The sequence below is a fragment of the Hydra vulgaris genome, chromosome 06, assembly GCF_038396675.1.
Source record: "Hydra vulgaris chromosome 06, alternate assembly HydraT2T_AEP".
Taxonomy (NCBI): domain Eukaryota; kingdom Metazoa; phylum Cnidaria; class Hydrozoa; order Anthoathecata; family Hydridae; genus Hydra; species Hydra vulgaris.
Window position 1 is genome coordinate 47,876,925 of NC_088925.1, and position 25,438 is coordinate 47,902,362.

The following is a 25,438-nucleotide window of genomic DNA, read 5'->3' on the forward strand; positions in this document are numbered from 1 at the left end:
ATAACCTTACTTCTGCAGTTTGAAAGAAATGATTTAATAAACTCAAAAACTTTATATAAAGAAACTAATAACAGAGTGAAAAAACTATTAACAGAGTGAGGACTAATCGTAGGATAGTTAGAGAGGCCAAAGTGTTTTCTAGAGTAAAATTTAATAGTTTAGCAAAAATTGAAGAGAGTTCTGGAGAATACCTTTTCAAGACTATGATGGAAATCTTGTCTGAAGCACAAACTGTAGAAGTGTTTAATTGAGAAATAACTTTAGCATTGGAAGCCAGAGTGATTTGGATATTTAACAATTGGTTGATCTGTTTAACTGGTATGACAGGAAGAATATGGTCATTAGATTCAAGAGTCCAGTTAGAGGAAAATTTTTTTCCAAATAACTTTGCACTATTCTAGAGAAAAGTAAAAAGATTAGACCCATGAATTAGAGATCAAATGTTAGACTTGATTTAGTTAATGACACTGTAGAAGAATTTCCAAAAGACTCTAGAACCTAACCTCTGACATAAGATACAAGGTTTAATTAACTGAGAATAACAGAGCTTAACATCAGACAGGATCTTTTTACATGGGCTTCTTGCAATAATAAAAGGACATTTGTTCTTAAGAGAGATGTTCTTGTAAAAAATATTTTAAAAAATGATTAATGTTTAATAAAGCAACTGCTCAAGATGGTGAAAAATGTGGAGTAGAATGAGGCTTGGCTTTAAATTGAAGAAAAGAAATAAAAGCTTCCAAACTTTTATTCCAGATGGAATAAAAGCTTCCAAGATTGCATTTATGCATACATAATATCAGGGGCTATTCTATACCATTTTTGATAGCGCTGACCCTATTTGGGCACTAATTTAAATGCGGCCCAAATTTGAAGTTGAGGTTTGCTTTTTTTTGTTTTTTTTTATGGCAAATATTGTTTTTTCCACGGAAATAATGCTTATATTCTGCAATATTTCTGCCAAATTTTCCCTGCACAAGGGAGTACCGCCACCTAAATTATTTTCCTAGAATACCCCCTGAATATGGCTATAAACATATATGTTTGCTATTTATTTAGATGCTGGCATAAATTTAGTATTTATATGGTGTAGTATTTGCTGAAAGAGAAGATAATCAGATAGGTGTGTGGTGTGAATCTAACAAGATAAGAAAGGGCATCATAATCTTAGACAGATTAGAAAAAAATGTTGTATCAAACATCTTCATGAGAAATTGGTAGTGGTAGAAATAAGAAAACTTGAAGAGCGTGCCTTACATATTTGTATGAATAAGCTCAGATGTGCCTTACATATTGTATGAATGTTTTAAAAAAAGAAAATGTTCTAGATTGTTATAAGAGAATTACAGGATAAAAAAAGAAGGCTGAAGCCTGATGATATGATGGTGATTATGATCATAATAATGATGATCATGATCATGACAATGGTAATAATGAATATGATGTTCGTGTTGATTATAATGATGTTTATATATACAAAGTATAACATGAATTTTGAATATAATTTAAGATGTATAAATGTCTATGTAGTCCCAATCACAAACCCAGTCCTGGCTATATTTTATCAAATCCGGCCCCAGCCCCAGTCAAATTTCAACCCCGGTCACTTACTAATATATACTTTTTTATTTGTGCGAGAATAAATTAGGCACCTTTTAGATTTAAATTCCAAGCAAGCTCGCATGCGTTAACTTGCTCGCGAAAAATGTATTTTTTATTCTTATTTTTTTCATTTAAAACAATACATACTACAAATAAAATAACTTTCTTAACAATTTTATTGATTTTAAACATATTTTTAATTAGAAAACGGAACACGTCTAACTTTAGATTTTGCAAAATTTAATCTTAAAGTATCAATATCCACAGATTCAGCAATTTTGTTTTCAATGGAAATTATTGATAAACCATTTAAACGTTCCTGGCCCATTGTTGATCTTAAATAGTTTTTTATTAAAATTAATTTGGAAAAACTACTTTTTCTTGTACTCACTGTTACCGGTAGTGTTAATAATATTCGTAGGGAAATACAAACATTAGGAAACAGTTCTTCAAGCTGACTATCATAGATTAGTTTAAGCACAGATTCCAGTGATTTTTTCCCATCTAATTTCTGTGATAACAAATTAAGTTCCAGAAACAAATCCTCTGAATACATATCTTTTGATTCACCATGAGTCAATACTTTTTCCAGTAATCTGCATTTATTAATTGTCTTCTTTTCCTATTTTTTAAATATCTTTGATATCATACAAAACTCAAACGGTTCTATTGCACTTGTAAAGCTTTCAAATCGTTCATTTATCGATTCTTTAGCTATTTTAAAGGGAAAATCAAAGAACTGCTTTTTGAATTTTTGGTTTGTTTGTATATCACCGTCTTTTTCAAAAAGTTCATCATCAAAAAATTTTTTCTTTTTCTTGCTCTTTCAAATGAAATAGAACCGAATTCGTCAGTCAAATTTGCTTCAGATAGAATTTTGGCTTTTGAAATATATAATTTGTAAGAATCTTCAGTTTGTTTAGTAACAAAAAAATCAATAGTTTTCTTTAATGCATTTGCAGCAGTCTTCACATCTACAGTTTGAGATTGTAATAGTTTGCTAGTACAATTAATTTCAGTTAATACATCATGCCTAACCACAACACCACATATGAATTCAAAACTGTCTAATTTTGATGCAAGTGATTCAGCAGTCAATCTAGTAATACAATCTTTTTCAATGTTAACAACTTCTTTCAATGCACAATAAATTTCCTTTAATCCCAATTTTAGAGCATGAACAGCATTCACATGACTTTCCCATCTGGTAGAACTTAATGACTTTACTGTTAATTTGCAACATTTTGATTCAAAAATTTGCCAACGCTTTGTAGTTGCAGAGAAAAAATTGTACATAGCTTGAATTTGTGAATAAAATTTTATAATTTCTAAACATCCTTGGACTGCATCCACAACAACCAAATTCAAGGAGTGACAGACACAGGGAGTATAAAAGGCTCGTAAAGTTATATCAGTTATACGCTTCTGTACACTAATTTTTTTTACCTTTCATATTGGATCCATTATCATATCCTTGTCCATGAATATCCATGACAAATTATTTGATTCCAATGAATTCAAAATTTCTTCAGTAAGTCCTAATCTAGTAGTATCTAATGCATTTATGAATTCTATAAAACTTTATTGAATTGTGACACTGATAACCTGGTTATCCAATTGTTTTGCAATGTTAACGTAACGTATAATAATAGACATTTGCTCTTTTTGACTATTATCTAGTGTACAATCTACAATAATGGAAAAATACTTAGCCTTTTTTATCATACTTTAAGTTTTATCTTTTGTTGCTTTGCTAATTAATTGAATTAATTCTTCCTGAAAATTTTTTCCCAAATAATGTGTTTGATTAGGATTCTTAACTGCTCTGTTTAAATGTTTTTCTATCACTGGATCAAGCTTTGAAAGTAGTTCTACGATTTTTAAGAGTTTCCATTACATTTTTATCGCAAAGCTCCTAATGGAGCTTTGCGATAAGAATGTACATGATTGCAATAAAAATAGTTAAATGATCGGTTTTGATCATCTTTTGGGTAAGCAGTAACAGAAAATTTTGTAGATCCTTTTGTAACTGTCTTGAATTAATATTGCAGCCACATTTTCTGGCCAACTCGCTAAATTGTCATAGTTATTTTCATTCACATCAACAGCCAAATTCATGTTATTGTTTGAAGGTTCGATTTCCAAATTCAATTCCACAATTGCATTAGTTTCACTACATCCTTCATTAATGTTTTCAATTCCAATTATGTTCATTTTTCCTTCATTTTGTTTTTCACTTGTACTTTCATTCTTGTTTTCATTTGGTTTCTTATATTCAATTTCATTCTCTACAGCTGTTTGAAAAAAGTTATGAAGAGTTTTCTGATTTTTGGAAAGCTTCTGCTTGTTTTTTTTTTTTCTCTTTTTAATTTATTTTGCCAACCAGACAATTTCTTTTTTTTGATCCATTTTATTTCAGGACAGTATAGATTTGTTGCTGTTTTGAATCACCTATCAAGAAAAAAAAATACGAAATAGTACATAAGGATTACTTTCGCATAATAAAGTGTAACTGACTTAGTACTTTTTGCTAAGGTTTTTTAATTATTTTTCATTTGGTTTAATGCAGGTTCTTTAATATTTTACGCCTTTATAATACCTTCTTATTTTTACAATAAAACAATCATTTTTTTTAATTTAATTTATTTGAACTATCAAAAATATGCAAAAAGCAACTCATGCAATGCATCATAATCTGAAACTACACTATCTGCATCAAAAAAGGCAGTTCTAATTGCATGCAGTTTTACTAGCTAGATCTACTATTACTAACAAAAAGTAATTATGCACAAAAAATAATCAAAACAAAAAATGTGTAAAAATAATTTTATAAATAATCGACTAACTAACTAAGGAGATTTGTATTTTTTTATAAAATCATTCAAGAAAATGTTTTTTAAATCAGGAAAATAAGGTGCAGATATGTCATTCACAAATGACAATAGAAATTTAAGGTGGGGACCTATTTCAGTAAAGCATCAATGACGGCCATCTTTTCCAGAAGTAAACATAAAGTATAACATTTTGTCTGATTGGTTAGCAGAAAACATTGAAAAAAAAAAACCGATTGGGATTGGACAAGGGACATTACTCAGTTTTTTTTGAAGACATCTTTTACACGTTGTGTGTTTACTGTGTGTGTATATATATATATATATATATATATATATATATATATATATATATATATATATATATATATATATATATATATATATATATATATATATATATAGTTACACTTTATTATGCGAAAGTAATCCTTATGTACTATTTTTTTTTTTTTTTGTTGATTGGTGATTCAAAATAGCAACAAATCAGGTTTGGACAGGAATGGCGTTCGCACGCTGTAACTGACCACGCTTGATATTGCTTCCTAAAAAATATTTATAAAATTAAAATAGAAGTAGATAAGGAATAATTGTAGAGATAGTCGGTGTGGAATAGACTTATCAAGACTTATGTATAACGAGTCCAGACAGCTAGTATTTATATAATATATATTCAGGCCTCAGCGGGAGTAAATGAGTGCGAGAGTGGCGAAAAGCTCTCCTAAAATGAACATGGCGAGCCATGGGAGCTGCTCCTCTAAACAGCTTCTTAGAAGAGCTTTTGATTTATTGCACAAGCTATCAGTTTATTCATTAAAAAAAGTTGATTATGAAATACAAAATTTTGGTTTTATACTTGTTACATGCCCAGGGCATAACAAATCATTTTTTTTAATGAATGTTGACGTTTTTATCTTTATATAATGATAAATGTCCAATTCAAGAAATATATGTGATATAAGGAAGTATATCAAATAATTTTTATTCTAGTTCACAAGTTGTTAGATATTCTAGTTTACAAGTTATTAAATATATTTGGAAAAAAAAATTGCTGAAGTAATGTGTGTTAAATAAACGCCAAAGTTTGCATATACATAAGTATGGAAATGTGTGATGTTCATTTTTTTATTTTTTTTTTAACAAAAGTTTGCCTGTTTGTAGATTTGTCGCAACATGTCAAGTATATGTTTGTTAAGTTAATATTGCAAGAATATATAAATAACAAGTGTCGTATATTGCAGCTTAAAAAAATTTTTTAGACGAGTGTTGTTAATACTGCTTATAAAAAAAGTTTTATATTTTCTTACTGTAATAGAATTCAGGCATTTTAAGAAATACTAAAAATTATTATTAAAGTGACTGCGTTTTTTATATTAATTTCAATGATAATTATACTTTTTGGAGACAAATTTATACTTTTGCGAAAGCCATTTTTAAGCCAAACATTAAGTTCACAGCTCTAACTAAATTTAAGCCAAACATTGATTAAGTTCACAGCTCTAATAAAGTATTTTTTTTTTGAATTTGAATTACTCAAAAATAATACGGAGCTTATTATTATTTTTATTTGATTTTTCTTTTTTGGTCTATAGCATGTTTTTTGGTCCATAGGTTGTGCATGTTTTTGCAAAAATATAGTTGAAATATAAAAAGTTTTATGACAATGTTTTCATCAATTTAAAGGAATAACTCTAATTATTTACTTTTTATTTATTATACATTTACTTTTTTATTATTTTACATTTTATTTTAAACGCATTTTATTTTTTTAATGCTTTAAACTGTATAAAATAGCAATAAAACAATATAGTGAAGTTGTTTTATATTTATATTAAAACAAGCTTTTTATATTGACAAAACACGCAGTATTGTTTTATTGTAGGTAATATAGTTTTTTACAATAATAATTTAATACACTTTTAATAAAAATGTTTTATCACCAGTATGAACTTGGTGCATATTTTTCAACCCTATACAGGCTCATAATAATTACAGATATGTGCAATCTGATTGGCTGATTTTGAAAGAGAGGCGTGTGTGCATTTGTTGAAAAATGGAATAAAAATTAAAACACCCTGGTTGTTGAAATAAATATTAAAGTAATTAAAAATTTGTGTTATCGTTACAGGGAATTCATTTTTGTTTAACACTCTTCAAAGTATTTTAAAAGTATTAAGATCTGCTTCAACTAAAGAATTTTCACCCTCAAATATCTCAAAATTTTAATAAAGTGATAAATCTTGATGATGGGATTTTATCTGCTGTTAGTTTAAAGAAATGAAAGAAAAGAATGTTTGTGTTAATGTTAATGTGAAAAGATCTGTAAATGTGTTTCTCTTAAATTTTATTGCCACTGTTCTATGAAGCCATACATAGTTTTTACGCAGTTGTAGCAGACTACTTGTGAAGTACTTTATGCAAATTCATAAACTGAATCAGCAATACGCTTATATTAGCTTGTTGCTGTATCTTTATACCAACATTTAAAATTTTAATTCATTTAAATTAGATTTTACATTAAAAAAAAAAACATGTCTTAAAATTAAAAAATAAAAACTTATCGGTATTATTTCAATATAAAACGTGACACATCTCTATTATTATATTATTATCCAAGAGATATCTACAGAAATTCAAAGAAAAACTGCGTAATGAAACTATTCATAAAATTTGGAAAAATTTAAAAAAATAAAACTTTATTTTTTTAAATTTTTTTAGAGTGACAGATTTTTGTTTTTGGTTCTTCAGAATATTTAATGTAAAATAATTTTATATGAAAACACAATAAATATAAAATTTTTCTTTTGTTGTTTTATTTAAATTTAATTACCATCAGTTGCTATTAGAGAGTGAACATTTTTACCAATTATAGAATACAATAACCAATATTTTGTTCAGATTAAAAGCTATATATCAACAAAAATGTGATTATATGTATTTACATTTGAAATTGTAATAAACAGCAAAATGAATTTGTATGCTTGCAATTTTTTTTTACCCTTAGTTCTCAATAAAGGCATACCTTTTGGTAATTAATTTACTATATTAAGCAAAATCTTTTGCTATCAGGTCATACACTTTTTCTTATAGTTTATTATGCTAAAATGTTTTGTAATGTATTTATTACAATACAGAGGACAATCCAAATCTTTTTGCTTTTAATTCGAAATTGTCACAAGTTACCTCGGCTAGCTATAACAACTAATAAGCAATATTCTTTAACTTAAAAAGTTTTTGTAATGTTTATAATTTTTATATAGGAGTTATTAGAAGAAAGTTCCGAAAACGTTAGGTAATCATTTTTTATAATTTTTTCTTAGCTAAACAATAGAATTAATTGGAACTTAATGTGAAAAAAATCATATCAAGTTGTTAATATTCTGTTGATATTACTATGTAAAATATAAAACTATTGGAAAATCTATCATATGAGAATCACAGTATAGTCGTGTTTCACCATCCATTTAATAGTTTGTTACAATTGTTTTGTTTTTTTATGCCTTAGTGTTATAAAAACTATTAGGAAAACAAGCTTATTCTATTAAATCTTATTTAAATTTTTATTATAAGATAATATCTATTTCACTGATAATCACGGATGTTTTGATTTGTGAGCTTTTGTAAAAGTATAAGTACTTTAATGTACAAAGTTTGATAGAAAAATATTTCTAACAATATTTTTTTATAACTTTTTGATTTTTTATGTATTTATTCAATTTCAATTTTGTTTTGATTTAACAAATGCACACATGCCTCTCTCTCAAAGTCAGCCAATTAGTTTGTTCATACTTCTGCCTAATTTGAGCCTGTACAGGTTTTCAAAATATGCAAAGGGGTATTGTTTTAAGTGGTTTAAATATTGCAAAATTTTATATTTTACTTTTACTTCTTTAATTATCAGGTTAAGTAAAAACAATTACTAAAAAAATATTGCAGCAGTAGTAAATGCATTTCTTGCACATTATAACAGCAACTTAAGCTGTAAATTAACAACTTAAACTATAACAGTAACTTTTAAACCTCGTCAAACAAGAATATTATAAAATATTATTCAAATACGTGAGTTATTATGCTTTAAAAATAGCAATAACAAACTATTACAATTACAAAAAATTTTGTACTATGGCAACCCTTCTTACTGCAAAGCAGCAACTAGGGAGCATTTAAAATAATAAGTTTAAAAGATTTTAGCAATTAGATTTTTTTTATGGTAATTTAAGCCCTGATTTTCAAATTGTTATTTTGTTTTTCTTGTTGGTTTTACTTTTTTCTCCATACTTCCTTTTGTAGTTGTGGAATAAAAGTGAATCTTGTCTCTCCTTTTCCTTTCTGGCAATATCAATGTTATCTTTTATAAGTTGAATTTTTCAGGGCAAACATTTACAACGTTAAGATGAATTATTCTAAGGGCGTTTTTATCGACATTCATTCTTACTCTGGCCTGTCATAAAAACAAGAGTGGTGAATATTCTGTGAATATTGGATCTAAGCTTGGACACTTTGATTCATGAAACAAAAGAATTATGAACCTCCATGTTAGCTCTCATTTGGGTTATTGGATATTCTTGTGTTTATAAATATGAAGTTCATAGCTGTATAGTCATTAGGCAATTTCTCCTCTTTCTTCCTAATTTTTATCAGCTAAGTCTAGCACAATAAGATAATGGTCCAGAAATCATACCATTTGGTAGATTTAACTACTGATTCTGCTCCATTTAAACTGTACTCCCTACATCTCTTCATTTGCGAAAGACCTCTAATATCCTGAATAAATAAGTAAATGTACATATATGTATATGTATATATATATATATATATATATATATATATATATATATATATATATATATATATATATATATATATATATATATATATATATATATATTATATGTTTGGAGGGTAAGATAATTTTTGAAATAATGTTTTATTTGTGATTATAAGTAAATGGGTTATGTAAAAATTCTAGTTAGCCGATTAAATATTTCCTCATTCTTTAATTTTCCGCTGCACAGTTTGAAGCAGTTTATTAGCAATAAAATTATATTTCTCAACCAAATTGTCCTTGTCCAATGAATATCAATACACCTACTGCATCAAGTAGATTAGCATTACTTCTGCAAAGCTTTTCTATTCCAACTTTTATTGGTTTTAGCAAAATTGTTATTGCATTCATTAACACATATTTTTCTTCTGAAATATTGAGAATTTATTTTAAATCAATCATTGCTTTTAATATACATGTTTTTACTTTTAGAAATCTTTTCTAGCATTGCAACAAAACTATTCCACCTTGTTTTAACATCCAATATTAGCTTAAGTTCTTTATGAAACATACATTTTATGACATTTGCAAGATTTCACTTTTAAGAGCTGTTTTACAGAACATTTAAACAACTTTTTGAACCTTCTGAATCATTAAGGAAATATTTAGACTAGTTTGTAAATCATCAGTAAATGTTATGCTTATTTAGCTGAATGTCTCATCATTATGTCCCAAATGTAATTATATTATAATCATCACAATCACTAAAATTGTCCTCAGAAGCTTGCTACTGTGAATCACCTTCAAAACTTTTTGCCCTCGAAGAGTTTTTTGTAAAGAGCTTTTTGTAAAGAGCATTATATATTGCTAAATGAAGCATCACATACTGCTAAATGATAAATCAAAAAGCTTTTTGTACAGAGCTACATACTGCTAAATGAAGTCCATGGGCATAACACAGCTTATGTTCAATACCACTTAGTCATCCCCATTTTTTTATTACGGATGCTCTGTCAGTGACACTTGCTATGATCATTAATAATTTGAAATCGGACAGTTTTTTTTCTACTTTATCCACAATTTTATCTGCAGGAAGTGCAATTTTATCTGCGGAAGTGATCCAGTTATTGGAGTCATCCCCAGGTTGCAAAACTTTGTTGATAAGTGTAAATATATATTTAAATAAAGTTGATTTTTTAGACATTCTTCTAACGATAAAGAAAATCGTGACTTGCTAATACAAACCATAAAATGTAAGCTGTCAGTAAAGACAAAAAATACAGTATATCTTGGTCATGGCCAAGAATAGGCGGACCTAGAATCCTAATCATTCTGATAGTTTAGTACTTAATTATCTAGAGCTAAAAACATTTTTAAGTAATTTAAATAAAATTTTCAAAATTAAAAGTGCTTGCCGGTGTTTAATACAAGGGCAGGGGAGGGGGGATAAAAGAATGAGGTGGGTGAAATTTTTGTCCAGATCTAATAATTAAGGGGAGGGGGAGGCAACAGGGTCAACACTCTTGCTGTAAACTAAGCCAAGCCACAACAATTTGAAACCATGCAAACAACATAATAACCACTTACAAACTATAAACACATAACATTATAACACATCACAAACATAGAAACACTTCATATATAAAAGGTATTTACACCCTTACAAAATATAAACCCATATAACCTTCACTCATATGAATACATAATAAATAACACATAAATATATTAAATTTATAAACTAAGAAAAATATATTAATTAGAAACATTTACGAATACAACCTTATTATTGTAATATTTGTTTAATGACAAACCTCGTAAATTTCTTTTGTTATTTCAAAAAAATCTAAATCATATTTTTTTTAAATCATATTCATAAAATTGGATGGATTTTTGGGTAATACCATGCTTTTTTCTGACAATGATTTTCTAATGAATTCTCTTTTTGCTTTGCCATTTATAGAGAAGTTGTTTACCGTTGCTAGCTTTAACACAATTTCCTTGAAAACCTGCTGTTTAACAAATGTTGGGATTTTTTTTGTACATTTCCAATTTCCAATCCAGTATTAGAGTTATTTGAAATTATAAAAACCAAACAAAACGTACTGCTTTTGCTGGTTTTTATAATTCCCAACCCAAAATGTTATACATAAAAAACTATCCCCACCACTTAACTGATTTAATATATCTTTTACAAATATTCTTGGTCTGCGAAGCAACCTTCCATCAGCTGAATCTTACCTCTTGCAAAATTCACATGACTTGCTTGCTCTTTGTAAGACTAATCTAAATTCTACTGTTCCTTCTTCAGATCTCAGTGTTGATTGGTACTAACCTTTGATTCACAAAGACTCCAATAGTCATATGTTTGGCTTGGGGGTATACATACGCATCAATTCACCTATTTGTCGTAATATCAGGTTTAAATATTTGGACCATTTTTTTATTTGTTTCCACACCTCTTCACTCTATCATCTTTCACTTTGTTCTTTATTTTTTTCCTTCTTCCCAAGACTATACTCTATTAGGTGTAATTTCTAATCAAATTGACCATGGTCTTTATCTTTACCCCTCTGCAAATAATGTTGCCATCGGAAGCTTTAATGCTCATTGCAGTGAATGACATGACTCTAATGCCATTAAACCTGCTGGCACTAAAGCTCACAACTTCTGCATTTCTTTTACTCAGATAGTTATCTCTTACTCAGATAGTTATCTTTGTGATCCCTTTTCCAGACAACCCTAATCACTTACCTTCACTCCTTATTTTGTGTTTAATCTCTGACCCTAGCTTGTATTATTCAGTTTTTCTTTTTCTTCTTTAGGCGGTTTTCTCCATTATTGTCCTTGAGCTGATGTCTTTTCTCTCTCAGCTTATAAATGCACCTTCTACTAAACTCCTAGATACAGGCAGGAGCAGAAGCTTTTATTCCTACTCGTTGGTTCCAAGTCAAGTCTTGTTATACTCTATGGTTTTCATCTTCTGCTATATCTAATCATACTCATTTTTTTTTTTTTTTTTTTCCAAAAGAACAACTCTCCTGTGAACAAACGCCTATATGTTATTGTAAGAAATCAATCCAAAAAGGTGCTGTCTGATGCTAAGCTACATTATTCCGATTCACTAAATCTTGTATCTTGTCTTGGGAGTTAGGCTCTAGAGAAAAATTTTTAACAAAAGTAGGTCTAACATTCCATCTCTCATTCGTGTTTCACCTTCATTCATGGGGCTGATGTTATCACCTCTTCCAAGGATAAGGCTGAACTAGTTGCAAAAAGCTTTTCTTCTAATTCGACTCTTGAATCTTATACTCTTCTTTCCATTTAATACATGGGAGGAACCTTTATTAGTTTTTGTAAAAATTCCCTCTCCCCAATCCAAGCTTTTTAAGATCCCTCTCCCTCCCCCACCTATTAATTTTTATTTATTATCAACAAAAAAAATTAAAGCTTAAAACTAAAAAAAAGTGTATAATAGTCTTAAATATTTAAAAGTATATCAGTCATTTTTATCTTTATTTATTAGCTATTTTTATCAGCTACTGGTATAAAAAAAAACTTTCAGTGTAGTCAGGCTTTAAAAATTGTCTATCTATTATAAAATCTCATAAATATCGATTTGCCAAAAATGATCCTTTGGTTTATTCTTTGCCATATAAAACCTATATAAGCATATTAAATCCTATTAAAATTATATAATAAAACCGCTGTTAAAAAATCTGCATTTGGCAGCAAACTAGGCAAGTATTAAATTGTTTTAGGCATTTTTGTAAAAAAGTTTAATTTGGATTTTGAGATTTTAATTAGTCCGAAAATAAGTTGACATTTTTATTTCTTGTCATTTCAAAATTGTTAGTTAAAAATAAATTGAAAGAAGATATGATATAAATCCCCACCCCTTTCTTTTTTCTCCCTCACCAGATATTAATTTTCAAAAGATTTTTTTTTAATTAAAAATTAGTTACTGCAGAGGTATAAGATGATGATGATGATGATGATGATGATGATGATGATGATGATGATGATGATGATGATGATGATGATGATGATGATGATGATGATGATGATGATGATGATGATGATGATGATGATGATGATGATGATGATGATGATGATGATGATGATGATGATGATGATGATGATGATGATGATGATGATGATGATGATGATGATGATGATGATCAAATTAATGTTTTCTTGTATTTTTAGATAAGAAGATATCAGTTGCACTAAAAAAGAGTTATATTAAAACCTATGAGAAAGTGGATGAACTTCGACCACCACTAATAACATGTGCAAGTGTGAATTTATTAAATAAATTTATTGACTTGTGTATTGTTGATGCAGGAGATGTTCAAATAGATATTTTAAATGTTTATAAGGTTAAACAGAAAGAAATGAAACAAAGTAGTTATAAACCAATATCGTATAATGAAGTATTTACAGAAGAAAAATCTCTTCTATTAATATCAGGCATAGCTGGGGTTGGCAAGTCTTGGTTATTACGAAAATGTTTACTTGATTGGGCTAATAATCAGATTTGGAAAAATGTGGATTTTGTATTTTATTTTGAATGCAAAATACTCAATCAGTATGAAAATATTTCTAATGTTAAAGAATTGCTAAATAAATTTTACCTAGATTTTGTAAAAGATTTAGATATTAATAACCATAACATAATATTTATGATTGATGGTTTAGATGAGTTTAAGTACTTAGATGATTTAATAAATAATAGTTCTAATACTAAATATCCAATTGTTAGTGCTCTAGCAGAAATTCAAAAATATAAATCTGTGGTAGCTGGTAGAGTATATGCTATTGATAAGTATCAGAGTGTTTGTTGGGAGTGTAAGGTTCATAACAATAGGTTAACCATTCAAATAATGGGGTTTAACGAAAATGAAATACCTATTTATATTGAAAAAAATGTTACTGCGGATAAAAAAGAATTTGTAAAAACTTTTATTGAGGAAACTCCGATTGCAAAAGCAATGGCATCTATTCCGTTTTATTTGTCTTCAATGTGTAAAATTATTGCTACTTCAAAACAAGGAGAATTTTCAATCTCAACTATGACAGATTTATATGCAAGTATCTTTTTATACTTTTTAAGTAATCATATTACCAAAAATGGTATTCCAATTTATAAGATGATGGAAAATGATTCATACAAGCAATATATTTTAGATATTTGTAAAATTGCATTTGAATTGTTTGTTGAAAATAAAGTAATTTTTTCCAAAGAAGAAATTCAAAAACTTTTCCATGAGTTTGATAAAGTTAAAGATAAATTTTATGGTTTTATTGAAAAAATTGAAACACATCTAGGCTTATATTATCAGTTCGCACATCTAACAGTAATGGAGTTCTGTGTCTCAGTATATGCATATAATTATTTTAGTGGTAAAGATATATTGGCCAATAAAAAACTGACAACTTGTTTATCAATGATATTTGGATTAACTAATACAAGTCAAACTAAATTTTTGAAGTTTCTTGCTAATTTGAATAATTCAAACCAAGAAAAGATTCATATTTGTAGTAAGTACATTTAATTATTTATGTATTGTTATTTTTATAGAAGCCATATTAGGTAAACAAATCTTCAAAAAGATTTTATAAAACACTAAAGATTTGCAAGATTAATTTAATTTAATAATAAATTGTATATTGGATTTTAAGATCTTGATTTAATTATGTTTTCTTGTCTTTCTTTCTATAAATAGCTGTACATTTGATTCCTGGTTCTATCTTCTGGTGATGTATTAACTCTAAAAGTCTTATTTTGACTCTGATGGTGGCTCATTGTCATAATCATTGTTATTCTTGCCATCATTATCATCAGCATTACATTTCAACCAACTTCAACTACAGTAGAATCTCTCTAATTCAAATTTTATGGGGAAAAATAAAAGTTCGAATTACAGAGATTTTCGAATTATCAAAAGTTAATTTCTCTTAAACGCATTTCACGGTCACTTTGCATTTAATCGAATTATGGAGGTTTTTGAATTAAGGAGATTGGAATTAGAGAGATTGTACTGTATTAAGCCAGTAAAATGTTTTATAAATCTTTTTGTCTATCAAAAATACCAAAAAGTACTCTTGGGTTGAAAGACTGACTATTTTTGCTCAGACTCTGGAATATTAAATCTACAACAATAGAATGAACTTGAAAATCCACACTAGTAAATAAAGAACTTTTCCAGCCCTGAATGTATAGTTTTTAAGGTTAATTGATAGTCAGGGATTCTAGGACTCTTGAGTCAAAAAATAATAGATTTCAGGACTCCTAAAGTTTTTTCAGGAGCCCTGAAAACTATTTTACAATTTTAAATATTTGCTTTATCCATACAGTTGCCATAAAATTTCAGAATTAAACCTTTTGACTATTGTAGCTTCATTTTAAAATTAAAGAAGTTACTGTTTTTGTTGATTATTTGAAATTGCAAAAGTTTAATAAAATCTAATTATTTTTTAAATATTACTTTAAAAGTTTTTATGTGGATGCTAGTCTTGAGAAAAATGTAAGCAAAACTAAGGCTTATTTTTTATTAATTAGGAACTAACATTTGAAACAATATTTTGTATAGATTTTTACTAATTTTGAAAATAAAGTTATCAAATAGTTTATATTATTTCAAATTTTTTTAAAGGGATCCCAAAGTACCGAGACAAGTTGTGTTCATATCATAGATAAACATTTGAAAATAAGTTAAAAGTTAATTAAACTTTCCAAAACAAATTATTGAATGAGATATTAAGAAAAATATTTGTTCATATACCATTATACTTCCGGTTGAGAGCCTAATTTTAGGCTCTCAAATCTGCATAGTTTTTTTTTTTTTTTTAAAATCTGGTTTCAACCACAAATATTTTAGCTCAACTCAGAGTTTTTTAAACTCAGTTCAGTTTTACCCAATAAGGTTGGATTTTCCCCTTCATATTTAGTCTGCGGTGGTTATAAAAAATGTTCGCTGAAGCATGTTTTTGGTTTTTGTTCAACGTATTGTTACGTTTTTGAGTTGAAATAAACTAGCATAATAAAAGTAGTAATTAAGCAAAGCAAACTTTAAAATACACAAGATGAATACTTTTCTTAGAAAATAAGTAATCAATTTTTTTATATACAAAACTAAGTATAATATAATCCAACATAATTTTGAAAAATTTTAAAATCTTTATTTTTTTAATAAATTAAGGAAACCGTTTTAAAAATGATTTTATATATATTTTTAACTTATATTTATAATAATTTATATTTCTAATTCAAGAAATCAATTTTAAAATGATCTAATATATATTTTTCAGATATATATAAAATTGATATTAAAAACTTGAGTCATATATTTTCATTTAACCGTCAAAGGGGAAACTTACATTTTAAACTTGTTTTAAGTTTTTTTAAAGAAATTTTTTCTATTCACGTGAAATATAAGCGCATTAATCAGACCAGATTTAAAAAGTAAAAATAGTCAGAGCCGGAACTTTCTTTTGTGGCAAACAAAATAGCATTAAAAATTAAGAAGTTTTTTGTTAGTATCTCATTCAATAATTTGTTTTGGAAAGTTAAATTAACTTTTAACTTATCTTCTAATGTTTATCTATGTTATGAACACAACTTGTCTTGGCACTTGGGGATCCCTTTAAAGAATTTTTTTCAATGACAATTTAAATTAAAATAAAAACTTAATACTCTTAGTTATTGTTAAGCCTAAAGACTATTAGAATTTTATGGGTATTATTTTTAATAAATTATTGTAAATTTAGTTTTAATTACAGTTTTAGCATACCTATCCTGTTGTTGGATGCCCAAGTATAAATGGAAATGCCAGCAGTGTAGCATTTGTGGCTACAGTGTATTAATGCATATGATTAGTCATCACCTTATAATTCTTGATAGAAGTTAAAACAATACATATCTACAGTAAAAACTATTTATCTGTTGTTTTTGTTAGTTTATTGATTTAATAAAAAGCAAAAATACATTATAAAAGTAATAGCAAAAATCAGTATTACACAACAGAACAAAAATTAGGTAGTGTAATGTGAGTTTTTGAGCTAATGTTTTTCACTTAAAGACACTCCTACCTATCTTAAAATCTTTAAAATCTTTTTTTTTTAATGTTAAACAATAGGAATAGTTTTAAAAAATTCAAATAAATTCAAAATTAATTCTGTTCAGGCAATGAAAAAAAAAAAAATGTCTTTTAAAATTTTTCTGGGAAAGTAAAAAGTTAGGTACCCCTTTTCAATTGGCGCCCCAAGGCAGTTGCCTAGATTTGCTTTATGAAAAATGCGCTTATAAATACAAGTACAGATGAATTAATAATACAATTTTAATGCATTTATGAAAAGTAGAAATATCAGTTTTGTATTCTTAAATAGCTATAAAATTAGCAATTTATATGTATATATTTTTTTTTACACATCTTCACTTCCAACAAGACTGCAAACAACCATTATTAGAAATAGAAGTTACTGGAAAAAGAAAGATAAGTTTATAAACAAGATAACAATTAACAGACAACTTTAAATATTGCAAATTATATGAATCAGGAAAACAAGATGAAGGGAGCAAATTCCAAAGAACTGATGTTCAAGGAAAAAAACTAGATGAAGAGTTTTTGGAGCACTTAGGAACAGTCACAGTAAAAGGACAAGACTTAATTGAATGACTAGTAACTCAAGAATGAATTTTAGTTGATGCCACAAGAGACGCTAGCTCTTAAGAGCAGCGCTTATTATAGTATTTATAGAAATTAGAAAGAGATGCAAAATTAAGACAATGTGATAATGGTTGGAGGTTTCAAGAGCAGGTCCAACTATATTTACGATGCGTTTTTGCACCTTGTCTAAAAGAGAGAGGGCATCATTCCAAGATCTGCTCCAGATATGGCAACAGTATTCCATACAAGGACAGATTAGAGATTTATGGAGATAAAGAATAGAATCTGGAGTAAGAAAGTGGCAAACACAATAAAGAGATGCATCCTTAGCAGATGTTATTTTTTGAAATTGATTTGATATATGGTTTCGAAGAAAGATTTGGAAGTAAGAGTTAATCCTTGAAAACAAACAGTAGATGATTTATTGAGTACATTACCATTCATAAACATAGGAAGATCTAGATTATTCCAATAGCGATTAGCTAAAAATATAGAATTTCATTTGAGTAAAAGTTAACCAACCACTAATAGCCCCATGCTGCAGCCTCAACGCAATCAAAGAGTGTTGGCTTCTTATCAAGATAAGTATTAATGATTGTATCATCAGCAAACAATGCCAGCTTAGATATGAGAATTCCTAGAAGATTGTTAATATAAATTAACTTATTGTTAATATAAATTAACTTATTGAAGAATGGGTCAGAAAATATGAAAGAAAGTTTACATTAGAAGGCTGCAGGGTTGCCGAGAGGGAGGGGCAAAAGGGGCATATGTGCCCTGGGCACCCAGATTATAGGAGGGTCAAAAGACGAAAGACAAAAAAAAAAACCCTAATGATATTTTTTTTACGAAGTAAAAAAAATAATAAAGCAGACACTAGGTCTTATCCAAACAAAATATTTTATTCATAAATCTTATAAATGCTTTTATAATTATTTTGAAAAAAATTATTAACAATTTTAAATAGCAAAATTTAAAAAAAAAAAACTAAGTTAATTAACTTCATTTGCTAAGATATCATATCTCTCTAAGGAGTGTTAAAATCTCAACGCAAATCAAATGGCTACCCTCAAAAAGGAAAAAAAGTCAAGACCTATAACTACAAGCTGGTGTCTCACTTATACCGTGCAAGGTGAGGGAGAGAATCATCTTAGATTGGATAATGAGACACTGTGCACAATCTTATCACAGATCATAAAGATCGCTTGCAAACCTAATTAAATCCTGTAACATTTTAATGAAAGCAGTTTATCATGGACATCTAGTTGACATAATCTTAAATGACTTTGCCAAAGCATTCAACACAATGTTACACAACAATTTCTTTATAAAATTGATGCCTATGACATTTTAGGCCAACTTAAACTGTATTTTTAGTTGGCTAATGGACAAAAATAAGTAATAGTTGGAGAATAAACGTCTGAGTGAAAAAAGCTGACGAATGGTGTCCCTGAAGCATCAGTTTTTGCATCACTGCTATTTGTTTTCTTCATCAACGACTTACCAAGCTGCATTTATAAAAATGCCAAATTATACGCCAATGATAGCAAGATCATATGAGTTATCAATGTCAATGAATTTTCCTCTGATTATGAAAAACTGCAAGTGGACACTGACAGTGCTGTAAATTGTTTGCACAACTGTCTTGTAAATTTCAATGTCTAGAAGTGCAAAGTAATGCAAGTTGGTTGTCACAACAAATAATTAGCAATACCATGGTTGACACTAACGGTAACGGATGCAATCTAGTTTCAACATGCATTGAGCGTGACCTTGGAGTACTAAAACCTAGCAACCTCAAAGTACAAGTAGAAGCAGCTGCTCGGGTTGCCATCAAATGTTTGGTTATCTCAAGAAGTCATTTGGGTGTCAGAGCTCTCTAGCTATGGAAAAACTGTCTGGGCTGTACATTAGTCCGCGTCTAGAGTTTTGTATTTGTAAATTTCTCTACTCAAACTTGTTCAATAATGCGTAATATTGTTTATTAAACATTTTAGTTACGATCAAAAACTAAAAAATACTGGGCTTAACTATTCTCAAAGTACGTAATAACCTTATACTGCAATACAAAATTGCTTATCATTTACAATTAAAATTTAGGCTGTAAACACTGTTTCTTTAAGATTCTCATTCTTCTAGTTAAAAGATCGAGAACCGGTAAAAATTAAATCTTGTGAAATAGAAGACAGTTTTATGGAAGATAATTCGCATCTTAATCGTTTGAAGGAGCCTTAGTTTTTGACTTGTGAAAACACTTTAGGCCTTCTAAACCATATATTCTCAAAGGGTCTAAAGCCTATTGTCCAATCTATATGGGTTCTAATTCTAATTTAGCTTGTGAAAAAGCAAGAAAAGATTGTTTTTAATGATTTCATAGAATTTCTTTATTAATTTAGTGAATGTGTTGTCTAAGTGTTATTAATCCAGATTTTGATTAATAACACAATGCATTTCTTGAAAATATGGATGTTAACTAATAGTATTAGAAATAAAAAAACAGTTATTAACTTGTATAATTGTACATGCTTTTAATTTAAAACTATGCATGCCACGCCCCGGGCGTCACAAAAGCTTTGGGTGGCCATGGAAGGCTGTAAGGTAGCCTTAGTTGTTGATAATTACACCATCCATCTGAATATTAAATATCTTAAGTTGATTACAATCTTTTTTCTTACCCTAAATATACAACTGTTTGCGCATAGGCTGCAAACAGTTGTATATAGGAAAGAAAGAAGAGTGTTAATAATGTAAGATTTTCAATATTCATATGGAGTCATTCAATTTTATAACGAAGTTTTGAAACAATCATTACAAAATGATTTAACAAGTCTAAACAACTGTCTAAATATGCTTTATTCAAAAAATAATTCTCCTTTATTCTAATGTACTTCCTTTTTCCTCAGACTTTTACTGGTTGTGTGACCATTCAGCAAATTTATATGCTAAAATTTAAACGCTTATATTAATTTGATGTTTATTGTGTTATTATTTTAATTGCAATACCAATGTTTACCAATGTTTATTATTTATTAATTATCAATAATTATTAATTACCAATGTTTAACATTTTTAACTTGTTTAGTATAGTTTTATTTTAACAATTATTTACTTGTAAGTTTATACTAAAACTATAATTTAAATTTCCTTTTTTTAAGATCTTATACGCGATTCTTCAAGTAACAATAAAAATTTATTCATTGAATGTTTTTATGAAAGTCAATCCTTATTTACTGATGAAATAAAATCATTCATAGATAAACGATCGTGGATTATTCGTATTTACGATAAGAAACCCTTTTATGAAACTTCTTGCGAAAATTATTTTGTGAATCAGTTAATAAACTCAGGAAGAACACTGGAGGTATTGGAGTTTGATCATGAAAGTACTTTAAAAAATGAAGAAAAAGCTCTTATACTTAATTGTTTGATTAATGTTCGCATTGTTGTCTTTTATCGCCCAATTAAATTTGAAGGTTGGAAACCAAATAATAAAATTGAATCCTTGACGATACTCATTTCAACATATTTATTATCGAGGGATGATTTTGAAGAAAACTTGCGTCCGTGGTTTAATTTTTGTGATAGATTAAATCTTTCTCTTCACGATGACATCAACTTTATGAAAGATATATATAAATGGATTTGCGATTCGAATGTCAAATGGTTGACGGTCAAGTACCGTAACTACACTTTTGATAGCCTCGAAATTTTAAAGATCTTTTTATCATAATAAATATTTAACATCTTAATTATTTTGTAATTAAAATATAAACAACAGTTATAAGTTATAATAAAATTGTATTATTTTTTAACTAGTTTTACTATGGACGAGGTATGAGAGATAAATGTGCTACTCAATGTTGTTTTCGTGAGCCATGCTCATTACTTATGCATGCGCATTGTTACAAATTTGTTTTAAACAAAAGAAATTGTTATCTATTTGTACCGATATGTCGATCGATTAACGATAACTTGTCACAGTGGGCCTGAACATGCTCAAAAAAAAATTTTTGTACCCAATTTTTTCACATAGTAGGTCTGAAAGGTGTTACTTTTCTCAACTCAAATCTGTTAAAATTAAAATGTTTGAACGGGGGTTTTTGAAAAAAAAGGTATTTTCCTTTTTATGAATTTTTTTATAAAAAAAATAACAACAACAAAAAAAACAAATTTATATACCTTATATAAAAGTAAACATTCATTTCAAATACAAGGAATGCTTACTTTATATACTTTATACAACATATATATAGTATTTTATTGGTACTATACATTTCAGTAAGAATATTATTATGATATCATTAAAAATAGTTAATACACTTATTACTATAACTGTTCTATATATCATACTGTCTATACCAACATTTATATAAAGTTATGTAATCTAACAAACCAAGTAAACTTTCATCTAGTCTTATGTCATTATTTTTAAATTTATTTATTACTTTTTAATAGAAAACAAACAAAATAATATTTTAAAAAATGAAACCAAAGGAACACAATGATTTCATAAAACTAGTGTGTCTTCTGTGTCTTTCTAAAGAAAAGAAAGGAAGCCCACAATTTAGGCTTATCAAACCAAGAGAGTATTGTAAAATGAGTATAGATTATGAAAGTATCATAAAAAATCATTGCTGGAAAGAATATAATTTTGGAAATAATAATCTGCCTAAAAAATTATGTCCTTCATGCAGAAGAAAACTTATTGGACTAGAGGAAAAAGATCCCAGATACAAACCATTTAGTTTTCTACCAAAATACGAAAGTAAGTAATATAAAAGTTTAAAAAATTAATGTATTTAATCTCAGATAACTTACTGTAACCTAGTAAAACACAGTATAGTAGTTATAAAGATTTATCTTTAGGCTTGAACACAAGAGTTATGAGAGGCTATTAATAGTAAAGAAAATAAGACTCACTTAGTGCCAAGTTTCATGCAAGTTAATAAAGAACTAGAAATAAATTTGGAAAGAGACCACCAGAAAGTCAGGCCGATCTGTATGTTCTGCTTTAAAGAAACAGGAAAAGGTTTGCGTCATCCATGCAATAAAACACAGAGAAAGAAAAATTTGTCCAATTTATTACAGGCTGCTTCACCTAAAACTAAAGGTGTAATAATTTCATAATAATATTAATTATAATTTTATTATTTTTATTATATATATTAATTAAAAAGAAAACAATTTTTAATTTATTTTAATAGAAAACTAAAATATTGTCATATATTTTGTAAAATTTTTTTTAGAAAGAGTTGTATTCTCTACTCTAAAACATATGGCTGGTAAAAGTGACAATAAAATCAAGCTAAAAACTTATGGCCGGAATAAATGTCTGGTTTATTTTACCAATACTGAAATTAAGAAGCCACACTTTTATTTAGAAAAATTGAAAATGTTGCAAAATAAAATTCATGTTAGGCAAGAATTTAATATATAGTTTTTATTTTATGATTTATAAACCTATAAATTATATTTAAAGTTATAGCAAATCAAATAACTCAAAAATTATTTTTAGCGACAACAAAATGTTAGAGATTGCTAAGTTTCTTAGGTACGAGACCGGAGATAGAAATTCTGTTGCAAGCAACTACAGAGCTGCAAGAGTTACAGAAAACTCATTACTAGTTCCTTTATTCATTTCTGAACTTTTAAATGTTTTCACAAAAAATAAAGTTGGAAATTCACATGAGGTAGTCTAATGTTTTATGAATGGTTATACATTGATTATTAATTTTATTGATTTAATCAAACAATAATTTTATAGTTTATTGAACAAGAGGTTCCTGGGGTAATTTGAAATGATGTAGAGAAACTGATTCTATGGTAATGAACCACAGGAAACTACTACCAAATGAGATTGATATTAAAGTGGGAATAGATGGTGGACAAGGCTTTTTAAAGTGTACTGCCTCTATAACATACAAGCCTGATGAAAGAGATCAGGAAACTCCTCAAAAGAGAATAAAATATTCAGAAGGCTATGAAAAAAAAGAATTTAAAGATTCCAGTGTTTTTAAAACCCTTATTCTAGCAATTGTACCTCGCATGGATGAAAGTTATGTAAACTTAAGAATGCTTATTGAAAAGCTTAATATAGGATCTTTAGACTACTCATTGTCAGAAGATATTAAAGTTCAACTACAAATGGTTGGAAAGCAATGTGCATCTTCTAAACACCCGTGTCCATTCTGCGAAACTGAGATACCTTTGTTGCCTAAAGCTAAGGCAAACACAATCAGTTCTTTGCATCAATGGCACCAAAAATGGTTAGAAAATGGTTCTAAACTTAGTCAGGCCAAAAAATTTCAAAATAGCATTCATCCTCCTCTTGTTACAGGAGATCCTGAGAAAAAAAATGTTGAGATAATAAACATTCCTGGACTACATATTCTACTTGGTATTGTTGACAAAATTATTTCCAAAATTGAAAAAAATATGTTTAAGAACAAAGAAGATGGTTTTAACTTCATGTCAGCCTATCTTAAGTCCATTAATCTTGGCAAGGACAACACAGACTTGAAGGAAATGCTTCTAATATATTTTCAAAAAAAGTTGATATTTTAAATAGATTTTTTTGTACACATGGTCTTGGTATTCATGGGGCCAAATATATAAAGGCGCTAATATCTTTCAAAAAGGTTATAGAAGGATGTTTTGGGAAAACATTGTGTAAAACTTACAAAAATGACATCAAAAAATTCTCAGATGACTACAGAAACTTAGGAGCAAGTGTAACAGTTAAAGTTCATATTGTTGAGCAACATATTGAAGAGTTTATTGACCTTAAAGGAAGCACATTTGGTAAGTGTTTTTTTACATGAAATATCTATTAGATAATATTGAATATTTAGTTAAATATGGACTATATTTTTGCGAAAACTTTATTTTATATTAAAACAAATTTAAAAAATCTTCAAATTATATTATATAAAAAAATATTTAGGCCTTGGTTATTGGACGGAGCAGGCGTTGGAAGCAGTTCACCAGGATTTCAAGCAATTTTGGAACCAAAGAAAAATCGGGCAGTATCATCCAAATTATTCCAAAACATTAAAGAATGCTGTTGCAGCATACAATATTGCGCACTTTTAAATTATATATTAGAGTTATTTATGTAAATTATTTTTAATAAGTACTCAATAAGTCTATTTTGTGTTGTGGATATCGAAGCTTTTTAAATGAATAAACTTCATAAAAACATAAATAAGATGTATAGTTTTTTTTAAATAGTCGATAGCTCTGCAGACTTGATGTAATGTACAAAACATTGTTATATATCTGTAATATTATGCACAAATATTCACTAATGACATTTCATATTTTGAGATTTTTCATTTATTATCAATATATGAACAATACTGTTATAGAATTACTAGCTTTAATTATAAATTAATGTTTTTTATTATTGATATTTAAATTCTGTTATTATATCTAAACATTTATGAAATATTAAAGACAGCATAGATAGCAATTCATGTTATTTTTTGTGCTTTTTATTGAGAAATTCTTAAAAAAGGAAAATACTTTTTTTTTTTCAAAAACCCCCGTTCAAACATTTTAATTTTAACAGA

At 27.8% G+C, this 25,438-nt stretch overlaps 2 protein-coding genes across 3 annotated transcripts in view; both read left to right on the forward strand.

The window, feature by feature from the left end:
- Positions 1 to 21,663, forward strand: part of LOC136081924 (NACHT, LRR and PYD domains-containing protein 3-like) — a 30,219-nt gene extending 8,556 nt beyond the window's left edge. The window contains exons 2-3 of one of the 2 annotated variants that reach the window (XM_065800354.1): positions 13,405 to 14,739; positions 21,023 to 21,663. In XM_065800354.1, coding sequence (XP_065656426.1) covers positions 13,405 to 14,739; positions 21,023 to 21,597 — 1,910 coding nt within the window. In that variant the 3' untranslated portion in view covers positions 21,598 to 21,663. The remainder of the gene's footprint in view (positions 1 to 13,404; positions 14,740 to 21,022) is intronic. The other variant, XM_065800355.1, reaches the window with a different exon arrangement.
- A 663-nt stretch (positions 21,664 to 22,326) lies between these two features.
- LOC136081055 (uncharacterized) lies at positions 22,327 to 25,031 on the forward strand. The gene is made up of 4 exons (XM_065798366.1): positions 22,327 to 22,632; positions 22,734 to 23,557; positions 23,632 to 24,668; positions 24,811 to 25,031. The coding sequence occupies exon 3, from the start codon at positions 23,688 to 23,690 to the stop codon at positions 24,429 to 24,431; it is 744 nt and encodes a 247-aa protein (XP_065654438.1). The 5' UTR covers positions 22,327 to 22,632; positions 22,734 to 23,557; positions 23,632 to 23,687; the 3' UTR covers positions 24,432 to 24,668; positions 24,811 to 25,031.
- The last annotated feature ends 407 nt before the right edge of the window (positions 25,032 to 25,438 follow it).